This window comes from Branchiostoma floridae, chromosome 5, assembly GCF_000003815.2.
Source record: "Branchiostoma floridae strain S238N-H82 chromosome 5, Bfl_VNyyK, whole genome shotgun sequence".
NCBI lineage: Eukaryota > Metazoa > Chordata > Leptocardii > Amphioxiformes > Branchiostomatidae > Branchiostoma > Branchiostoma floridae.
Genome location: NC_049983.1, coordinates 7,987,189 through 7,998,769, shown reverse-complemented (window position 1 = coordinate 7,998,769; position 11,581 = coordinate 7,987,189). Strand labels below are relative to the sequence as shown.

Here is an 11,581-nt window from a genome sequence, read left to right as displayed (position 1 = left end):
CAAGGCAAGCTCAGTCCCCCTGCTTACTACCCCTATTTTTAACTAATTTCCACAACTGTTTTTAACTTGACAAAAAGGTCTAGTAGAGGCATATCTTGTTTTCATTTCCAACTAACACAAAGATGATAGAGCAGAAGACTGCAACTTATTTCTTCAGAATATGTAGTATCTGTACAAAAAAATGGATGCAAAGTACATTCATTGTGCAAGACCTAGTGCAAATCAACCATGCCTTTTCTTATTGATGGGAGATCATAAGTCTGTATGCTTAGTACACATCAGATTCTGAGTCAATACCTAGAAGATCTGAAGGTCTGTCTGCATCTTGAAGGACACGGTGCACAAAGGAAGGAAGGTCTAGAGAGAGAGAGACAAGAGAATATAGATGCATAGAGAGAGTATATAGTTAGGGACTGAAAAGCAGAAGTTCATTATATACAACAGTTGAGAACATGAATCTTTAGCTGTTGTAGAAGTTGGTAGGCCCAAAGGAAGAAGGAATGTAGGAGAGAATAGAGGAAAGGGAGGGAGGGAGAGAGGAAGGAAGGAATATGATGAAAAAGAAACATTGCAGTAATACCCCTAACCACTGAGGCGACAATAGTTAAGTGACCATTAAGAGAACAACAATTTCAATAATGGTTATAACGAACATCATTGAAAAATTTCTTTCGTACAAGATTTTTGTGTTACACAAATGTATTTGATGTTTTTATTTCAGACTTAAAGAACATACTCTAACATCGTGGATCATATTCAATCTATAAAGTCATCAGTTATACAAATACAATTCTGGTTGCTCAATTATCACTCAAAGGTGTTCATCTAATTGAAAGGGAGCCTAAGCATGCTCCTGGTTCTGTCCTGTCCCTACCTGGACTCATGGACGGTGCAGGAGACTGTGCGGGTGGCTGGGGTGTGGGGACCTCCTCCATGGGGAGGGGCTCCTCTCCGTCCCGCGGGGAGTCATCCTCCTCATCCTTCCCATCCTGCATCTTCAGGGTGGTGTCCAGCAGGCAGATGAAGTTGTTCATCTCCGTCTCTTTCCTATAATGATGGACAAAGGTTCGTCAATTAAGGTTAGATATCTGGGTAATAAGATGCAAAAGTAACTGAAGTGTGACTGACGAAAGATAGTGGATTCTACCTGCAACGTCTGACTGTTTCCAAAATCATATCCAGTCGCTTCAGTAATTGCTGTTTGGCATAAAAGTTACTGAAGTAACTGGAAACTGGTCAGAGGATTCAGACAGCATTCGTTGTCTTTTGCCTGTCAGTAACAGACAGTGGGTGCTGACATCTGACCATTTTCAAGACTCATCTAGTTGCTTAACTTACCTGTAACATTTGTAGTGAGATGGAGTAGATTCTTGTTGGAAAATCATTGCAAGAAACTGGGGCATCTTACTGTTCAACGGGCAATTTGGGATAATCTTCAAAGAATTATGCCTCCCTAGTACATTAGTGCTGTTATAACTTTAATTTCTTACAAACATATTTTGGGACCCTACTGACAATTTAGCACAATCAATGATTTGCAAGTCAAGCAACATCAATTCAAAACCGTAAGATGCCACTTCACAGTTCAAAATGCACATATGCAGGGTCAAGCATTAAGGTCCTTGCCATACTCTTTGTCTACATACGAGTGGCCTTAAGCTTCGACCTCCGACCATAATGCATCACACTGCACACATGCACTTGGAACTCTAAACTAGCTTATTGTCAAGGCCATACTTTTTCTTTCCCTCGTTGGATGACTGAGAGTCGACTTCATCATCCTCTTCTGAGCTGTCCTGACTACTTTTTGTCTCGGCCGAGTACGGCCTGCTGTCACCAGACCCCCCGCTGTCGGAGTGCGCTCTCCTTCTGGGAGCTGCAATGGAATCTGTCTCGTCTTTAGGTCGGTCCCCACCTGTCCTTGGTCTTTCACCTGATGACCTCCTGTTGTGAACTGTTGTTCATATATACTAACATGTGGTTACAGCGTACAGGACTTGCATATCAAAACCAGAATACATGCACATTTGCTTAGTGTTACAAATATTGCAAGGGAGAAAGAAACATAATGTGATGAAGACAAAAAAAAAGTAAGATATCAGTACCTAATGGTGACAGTTTAACTTCTTGCTTGACTTTTTCTCTTCTTCTTGCTCGTGCTGACTTGTTGATACTTTGCTGTAAGGATGACAAGAATACATATATTAGATAAATGTCAACATTTGTGAGCAAATGCAGCATATTTCTCCTGACCCATGCAAAAATGGACTGCTCCAAAAGTGAATAATTTTAAAAAGTCAACACCCGTGTGAGAATGGACCAGTACAAAAACACTTCCACTAAAACGCTGGTCCAAAATTGAATCTTTAAAAAATTCACCCCGTGAGATGTGGTATGGTTGAAATATTAGTAGGACGTACAAAGAAACATGGGGGACTGAACATGACTCTACTAATAACTAACATGACTCTACTAGTGACTAACCCTTGGTGTGTCTGCATCTTCCTTAGAGCTGGAGACAGAGCTGTATCCTGAGCTGGACTCCACACTCCGCCCCTTGGCATGCTTGTCTCCTGAGTGCGGTCTCCTCTTGGGGGTCTCGTCACTGTGGGGGGGTGGGGGCAGGGGACGGGGCTTTTGTACTGCTTTGGGCTGGAAAAATATTCAGGGTACAGTTAAGATATGACTACAAAGGTAGGCGCAAAGCTGAACCGCAATGATGGCTGAAAGCTGCCCAAGTCCTACTTCCCAATACACAGGGCTCGAAATACCACCTGCATATGCAGGTTAGTGCAGGTAAAATTGTAGCTGTGCAGGAATTTCTGGTGTCTACCTGTACCTATCCTGCACTGGTACATGTACTGGGTTTTATACATAAATGTTCTATGATGAAGGTGTATGTGGATTGTTATTAGCTGCATTGACTGTTAGTGTTACCACCTATAAAAAAGCAATGGTTCCACAACAATTTCAATATGATCCATACTTCCTACATTCAGAGTGGTGCAGGTAAAATTTCTCTGCTGCAGGTAATTTTCAATGTTACCTGCACCAGTGCAAGTATGCAGAAAAAAAGTATTTGGAGCCCTGCGATACACCAAAAGGAGGCAGGGGAAGTGGTGAGATCCATATGCATGCAAGTCTCAGGCCTAGTCTACTAGGTCATTCCGTGATCAAGGTGCACTGAGAAGACTTCAAAAATTTGGAGGTACGTGTTTTCAAGAGCCAGTTATTGAAGTTATTCATACGTGACTGATGAACGATTACAAAGGATATTCTCAGTTTGTATGTACATTGTGGTTCAACAAATTTCGACATAAAGCAACTACCGGTAAGAGCCATATATAATAAAATGTCAAATACAACTGGACTGAATTAACCTTTGGCACTTACTTGGGCTAAAAAATCAAAGTATGACTAAAGGGAAAGCCTTCATTTGCTATGTTCCATGACACTTGTTTTTTGCCATATATATAGAGATTGATAGCCACGATTATGACATGTACTGGGCAACAAGACTGGAATTAAGTAAAATTTGTACACAAATTGTTTTCAGTGAGAAATTAACTTGCCACAATAACATTTATAGTAACTCCAAATTATTACAATAACAATGGTCATGATATGAAATACACCAGAAAACACTATCCAAGAAAATAAGAATACCTATTATAAATGTGCACGTGAAACACAGTAACAACTGACCTTGTCGAACACAGATGACCTTGAGCTTGAGGAGTCGGATGTGACAGAGTCGACACTGTTGACTGAGTCAGAGTCTGCATCCTTCTTCTTCCTTCTCCTCTGCTTGTGTTTGGAGGGCTCCTCACTACCAGGGGTGGGGAGGGGGGTCTGTAGGGATGTATAGGAGATTGAGCTTATTTATTTGCACGAAACAGACAAACGACAAAGAAAGCAAACATACAAGCAGGAGGAGGAAAAAGCCTAGAAGGGTGATCCTCTTTCAGGCCAATTAAGCACTGATCACTAATGCTTGTGAAGGTGTTCAAACGGGGCGTCAAAATGTAAACACTGTTGTTACAGTTTTTATTGCTGAGTTAATTTTCTATCTAGATTGAGCCTAGCCATGCTATCGCCTCTCTTTCCCTGACACAAGCATTAGTTATATTGCTTGGTCAATTGGGCTTCATAAAGGTGGCAGTTGGGACACAACAATATGTTACTGATTTCCACCTTTTTATCCAAAAGTCTTCATCAGAATCTACTACGCAGATATAAGAGTGTAAGAATAAGTCAAAGTTCTGGTTCACAACACTCAACAATCAATATCCATTCAAAAACATTTTGTTTATCCCACATCTACTCTGTCCTTAGAACCCCCTGTGCTAACAGTAACCCCATCCCTAAGTAAAAGGTTTACAATATCGGCATCTGACAAGGGAGTAGCTAGAACAGTAAAAATACACTGTAGACATATAAAGGTTGTAACAGCACAATCAACAACAGAATGAGAGCATGGCGGACCTTTCTTGCTGCCTGTTTGACATTCTGTTCCGTCGGAGGAGGGGATTTCTCCTCAATGGTCTCCAGGTCAGGACTGACGGCCACACCCGGGGTATCAGGAACATCTTGGACTTCAAAATCCACCTGGTGAAACAAAGGAACATCAAGGTATGATTAAGAGATAAGACAAGACGGATGGAGGTTCACTCAAAAATGCAATTTATGAGTTACAGACACTTCTTGTTGGGACGGTTCCCAAACATTCTAGTACAAACTTTTAGGTAATATGTTGTATATTCCTGTCATACCAAAGATTTTGTCCTCTTACCAGTAATGATACAAAAAGAAACATGTTTTCACCATTTTCCGGACAATCTATAATACATATATATTTTCCATTTTCCATTAAGAGTTTGGAAGCAATTCAAAAAGATTTAATTCTCTGGTTTCAAGAATTTGTATTCAAATACAGTGCTAACTTCTGTACTCAATCATACCTTGGATACCGTTGCTATGGACCCCATCATCTGTCCATCTGGAGCGTCCGACTTCTGCGGGGAGGGGGGGACGGCCTGGCGGGACCCCGACCCAGGACGTGAGCCGGAGGAGGAACGAGGGCGCTGCCTGGAACAGGGACACAAGAGAAGATGTCAGCACTCAAAGTCATCAATGACATTAGCTGGGGCTTTTGGACCTTAAAGCAATCTGACATGATCTTAGGTCTGAATCAGGTTTAGAACCTGGCATTACAACTCGCAAAAAATGTTCCTTTGAGAAGCAAACAGTACATGATCATATTTTGTGATCACATGCCATTGCAGGTTATCATAATACTTGCTTAATCAGGAACTGAAAGGATATTTTCTTCAGAAACTGTTGTATTTCAGGGTCATTGGTAGTATAAATACTTGAATATTTTTGCAACTGCTAAGGCTTCTGTAGTCCAATCTACACATTCAATACTAGTATCTTGCACACCAGGTATAATAAACTTCACTTATAAACATGGTCCCAACTTTTACCACTTACATTGACTGATTAATTTAAAAGATACTTACAGTCTCCTGGTCCCCTCCAGAAACAAGGCGATGTGAGTCTTGATGTAAGGGTTCCTCAGGACACGTTTGGAGCTGGGGCGCTTCTCGGGATCCTGGGCCAGCATCAACTTAATCAGGTCACACAGGTCAGTGCTGTACTTCTTGGGCATGGAAGGCATCTGGGGACAAGAAACAGGATATGACATCATGTAAACTGATCAGAACAGGATATGACATCATAAATAAGGATTTGAACATTACGGAACTGTTATCCAATCGTTACATAGTATTAGTTTGTATGCATTTCATAAAATTCATTTTAATGAGAATGACATAGCAGACTTACCTTTCCCCTGAGGATCTTGTAGACTAGAGAGTTCATGTCTTTGGCATTGAAGGCATGTTTCAGGGTGGCCATCTCATACACACAGCACCCTAGGGCCCAGATGTCAGACTGGAAAAAACACAAAACACCATTAAAACATTATGTACATGTATCAAAGAAGGACACACAATGCTATGAACAGTAATGGACTTTCTGATTTTCTGAAAAAAAGTTTTATAAAGGAATCTCTCATGTTCATCTGGGCAACAGGTATAGGCAAAGAATGTTCCTAGTTCCTACTAGCTATATTTAACTTAAGGATGTCTCTCTCACCTTGTGATTGTAAGGTTTGTTGGAGAAGAGTTCAGGACTCATGTAGTAAGGTGTGCCGATGAGAGTGGTGGCCATGTCACTGGAGCTGTCCAGCACTCGGGCTATCCCCAGGTCACCGACCTTTATAATCTTAGTCTTGGTCAGGAAGATGTTCTGGGTCTTCAAGTCTCGGTGGAGGATGTTTCTCTCATGCAGGTACTGAAGAAAAAGTAAGGAGATGAAAGAAACCAATAGATTTACTTAAGATATTTGTATTTATCACAAAGAATTAGATATAAAGACAGTTTCCATGGCAGTACTGTTGAAAGCCACTAGGAGGCCCATTATCAAACTTGACCTTCATTTTCCCAACCCCTAAAAAAAGAAGTTATCAACCATCTTGTAAATCGTACAAAGCAGCTGCGAAATAAGCAAATAGATGCCATAGATATGAAAAAAAAATATCCAGAAATATAACCAATGTCATTGAATGGCAATGCCAATTCCAATATTCTTTATGTACAGTCATTTGTTCAACCTTCCTGACCACATAGATCCCATAATGAAGGCAAATTTTATTTGGTCAAACTTTTGTATATTCCCATTCTCGCAGTTTTGCGGATTATCCATATACAAGTAATCAAATCAACATGGCCTTATGCAAATAAAATCACAAGCATTTCAAGATTTACAGTACCAGTAATACAATAAATCTGTTCTAGTTAGCACAGGAGGATAACTAGTTATCAAAAAACACCTGTTTACTAACCTGTAGCGCCATTGTGATCTGCACAAACCATTCCACCACCTGTTCCTCCTCTAACAGCACCCCCTTCTGGTTCTTGAGTCTGGTGTACAGGTCTCCCCCCTCGCAGAACCCCATGGCTATGTACAGCATCCCCTCCTCCGTCTCAAACGAGTCCTTGTAGTTCACGATGTTGGGGTGCCGCAGCTTGGACAGCAGCTTGGCTTCCTGTTCTGCTGCCTTCCTCTCACGTTTGGATGCATTCTGTAAGTCCATACGTTTCAGTACATACTGAAAAACAGAAAGAGATGAAGATTCTATATTAGCATGAAAGTTTCTCAGGGTTGGTAAATCACATTGCACAATGAAGATTTTGGATGCTGTTACTAGTACTTATTAACAAATGTTTCATACCTTCTGCCTATGCGGCAACAAATGATACCATATATACAATACAATAAACTAAAGATTTCTGTGTCATAACATTTCAGCGTGCCTACATGTACTTCCTGTACATTTGTATTTCCTACTTGTGATACATGCTGATAAGAACTAAAAGGATGTTTGAAAGAATCTGAACATTCTAAATCTTCAAGCCAACTTTCTTTCAATTCCCTAGAATTCCGAATACTTTGAATGCATAAAATCAAATTCTTTTTCAACAACTAATCTTGACAATATGGCAATACAACAACTTGAAGACAAAAGTCGACTAAGTAATAATACAAATGTATATCAATTTCATAAATCAGATCATTACTGTAAAAGTTTGCAGGGGTTAATTTTGTGATAGAATGAACATTTTAACTGTGATTTTATGAAAATTTGAAACATAAAAACTTTCCCGAACATTTCCCCTTCTACAGGAAGTACTTCATTGAAGGAGATTCAGATTAATGTTAGATTATATCAAATTCAACCAAAAGATATACACACAAAAGAACTGCCAAGTAGTCAGAAAAGAAGCTGGATAAGATGCCACTAAAATGTCTAAATTATTGATGAGATCAATTCTATCACAAATGCAGTGAAAAGGGGAAGTAAACAGATATGATTGGAGGTCTTATACATTATTAAATATTCAAAATACAGTCACGGACTCCTGACACTTGAGTAACAAAGTCTGGTATAATTTAATTTTATCATAGCTGTTTGTGAAATTATACAATATTCTATTTTCTTTCAGGTGTATGAACTCTAATTGCCAGATATGGGTTGTTCTGACATTTTCTAAAACTTACATTGTGCACACTGTAAATATTGTAAACGACACGTACTAATATGAGAGCAGGCCTTTTCTGTAAGGCGTAGGCAGCATATTTTAATGTTATATGATTCATGGTAAAGTGACCAAAGTTCGCGTAAATGCCTTCCTTGATTTTAGCGTAGTACTAGTACGTTGGATGTTCTTCTTTCTTCTGACTTCAGCGTAAAGTGTTGTGGAGACCCCCCATGCAGACCCTCTTATACTTGGTATCTCTAGAATTGACATTCAAAATTGTTATAAGTCAACATAACTACATACTTTGGTCCACGTGGTGCCATGATTGTGTGTTTGTGTATAACGGTTCCTGTCATGGTGAAAGGAACACAATAACCAACGTCTCTAACGTTTGCAGAGCCTTACTCAATTGGGCAAACTTCCAATAGATACTGGCAAACGATTAACTACGTACAACTAATTTGCTTGGATAGTACTTTTTCAGACTTAATTTTCAATGGAAGGATGGGTTAGCTTCCTGATTTTACAGGTCATTTAAGCCTTAAGGGTTAACGCATCACGGCGTGTAACGTTAACATTTAAACTCTGTAACAGTTTCAGAGTACCTTTTAATACCAAGTGCGGGACTTCCCAAAAAATTGGATAAGTGAACATGTAGATACAACCTTAACGTTTGATCCTTAATCCATGTCTTAAAATGCCTACAGGTGGTGGCGTCAAGACGTTACCATGACAACTAATTGGGATAGTCTCTGATAACAAGTTGCAAGACGCATTCCTTAATTCCATATTCAAGATTTTGAGGTAGTGAGAAATAAGCATAAAAGTTTTTATTTTTATTTGTAACTTCTCAAGTTACACATTGGGGTGTAATAAACGTTTAACCTAGCTATCATAAACCGTCAAACCTTTATTAATCAAAAATATGTAATGTTAACTGTTTGTTCAAGATCTTAGCCAGCTGCTAACGTAACATGCACTTGACACTAAAAGCTGGTGCGGCCTTCTGCAATTTCAAACCCTCACAAACATTATGAAATGCAGTGAAACCGTAGTAGTGTCATTGCCACAAAAACAACAGAAAAAGCAACTGGATTTTTCTTGAAAACGCTTCTTCTTTTTCTGACCTGTTTTCTGTCTTTTTGGTGTCGGGACAGCCACACCTCTCCATAACTCCCCTTCCCCACAACTTGAACTTTCTGGTATTCTTCCAGCCCCATTGCTGTAGGAAATCTTCACGTCTGCGATCAACAGTCCCTTTTCAACATTCAGGAATTCGGATGACTGTGACTAAATCATATTTCGGGAAATAAAAGACAAAGGAATGTATGAATCATCGGGGGAAACCCGGAGCTTTGCCGCTGGACTCTTCCTCGATACCCGGTGTTTACATGCGGCTTGGAGGTAAACTGAGAACTATCCGGTTACATCTGGCAATCTGGCGACAATCCGCGGCCTCTCAGACCTTCTGGCCTTGCTTGTAGAACTGTGACGGGCAAGAAAATGCTGTGGAAGGTGTAGAATATGGACTGAAAGTTGCAGTGGACGAATCGTAAAACTTGAATTCCGCACAGAAATGTAACATGGTGGACACCGCACGGCAACATGGGTATTATCTACAGCGCCTCCTAGCAATAATTGCATGTATTACAGTAGACAGGTAACGTTACATGTACGAGTACGTTGTCAGAAAAAAAAAACTCTTTGGTTGTCACGACCGTTTGATTCAAACTTTTAGTTTTAGAAAAGTGAAAATGTCAAGGCCAACGTAATGAAATTCTATGGATATCATCAGTGTGGGCGTTGTTTTCGACTGATTTCGGGAAAATTGTTGTTCGCGGTCTGTTGAGCGAACTGCGGCCCTCCGACCACCTGCTGAACCCGCTGCGCGGTGGTTGTCTTGGAACCAGCGACATGCGCTAGTCCTTCCTGCCAACCGCTATCTCGCCCATACCAACTTCGCGCTACTCCCTTTCCCTGCATCATTTGCATATCCTGCACAGTTGCATACCTCTCCTGATTTGCTGAGCCGATAATGAGTTTAATTCACCACCTGTTTGGCGCGCGCAGGACAGGTCATTCAGGTGTGCCATGGTAAATACTAGTACTAGTACGACTACACAGGGACAGCTGTATTTACTTGTTGTGTTACGTACAGTATTGGTGTTCAGCACCAAGGATAGGTATGGTTGCATGGTGTTCAGCACCAAGGGACAAGTTTGTTTACATGTATGGACCGTTGTTCAGCACCAAGGACAGGTGTAGTTGCTTTAGGTAGAAAAGGAATGAATGCAGAAATGATTTTAAACACATAATTTTAAACGCTATGGCGACCTCAAGCAAGAAAAGCCTGCAACAGTCAACACGGCTATCTGACATGGTTTACCATTGTCGTTGATGTTGACCATCCCACCCCAACTAACGCAACCCTGATACCCATCCAAATCTAGCTCCGAATTTGGCATACGCGACCAGAGGAGCAGATCAGAGCTAGAATAGAATGGATTTCGCGCGCTATTCATCAACCGTGAAACTTAATCAGTAAACTTCTGGAAGATTAAAACCACAACATGTCTCAGTCTTTTTTACGACGCGGTTTAAGTTCAAATACTTACGGACACGGTCTCACAGCGACCCCTAGTGATCACAAAGAAAAATGCAGATCTATCGTTGACATACAGAAGAGAAGACTTTGTTGATTGGCTAATGTAGAGTCTATCGTTAATATGATTGGGCAAAGCTAACCAATAGCAAACAGTTGCATTTGATATACAGGCTAAAATGTATCGTAGGTGTAAAATTAATACGCTGCCATTGGAAATCTTTACCAATGAGCATGCTTAAGACATTATCAAATTGACCAATTACAGATATAGAAAAATATGTTTGCCTGGTATCATAACGGTACGTTGTAATAATAACAATGTCCGCAAGGCGACGCTGAACTGTACTGTAAAAGACATTGCGATGTACAGTACAACTATTGTTATCATAACGGCTCCCAATAACTTCTACATACGTATTCCTTTTTTTTACTGATGTACATTCGACTTTTGTTCATTTGTTTTATACGTACACATTAAAGGACATTTTAAAGGTATTTTGTCTTGGCAGTCAGGGAATTTAACCTTCTGGATCAGATCTAGAGCTAACGTTACTTGTTGGCAACACGATACAGACATGGATAGAGGACCTAGAGATTTCTTTGTCAAAGACCTACTAATCTTATTTTGTTTGGTGATTTTGATATTGATACCAGTGTCACTTACTTGATCACTGAATGCAATAGAAAAAGTCTTGTTTTTGTGATACCAAAATGCTTCAAGTTTTTTGGTCTCTACATTTGGAAATCTGGGTATCTTGTTTTCTTTGCTCACCTTGTTTTTATTCGCATGCTCACATTAGATTTTGAGTCTGCAGAAGATAATTGCAAAACATTACCTTGCTGTAGGTTAAATAAAAAAGTCAACTGTACC

At 40.1% G+C, this 11,581-nt stretch overlaps 1 protein-coding gene across 1 annotated transcript in view; it reads right to left on the bottom strand.

The window, feature by feature from the left end:
• Positions 1–9,717, bottom strand: part of LOC118415705 (serine/threonine-protein kinase Nek4-like) — a 13,564-nt gene extending 3,847 nt beyond the window's left edge. Inside the window, exons 1-12 of the mRNA XM_035820454.1 lie at positions 9,233–9,717; positions 6,908–7,174; positions 6,160–6,357; positions 5,848–5,955; positions 5,523–5,680; positions 4,962–5,088; positions 4,486–4,608; positions 3,706–3,852; positions 2,485–2,652; positions 2,106–2,178; positions 1,738–1,954; positions 875–1,047 (exon numbers count right to left, since the gene is read on the bottom strand). Coding sequence (XP_035676347.1) covers positions 875–1,047; positions 1,738–1,954; positions 2,106–2,178; positions 2,485–2,652; positions 3,706–3,852; positions 4,486–4,608; positions 4,962–5,088; positions 5,523–5,680; positions 5,848–5,955; positions 6,160–6,357; positions 6,908–7,174; positions 9,233–9,325 — 1,852 coding nt within the window. The 5' untranslated portion in view covers positions 9,326–9,717. The remainder of the gene's footprint in view (positions 1–874; positions 1,048–1,737; positions 1,955–2,105; positions 2,179–2,484; positions 2,653–3,705; positions 3,853–4,485; positions 4,609–4,961; positions 5,089–5,522; positions 5,681–5,847; positions 5,956–6,159; positions 6,358–6,907; positions 7,175–9,232) is intronic.
• Positions 9,718–11,581: the final 1,864 nt, after the last annotated feature.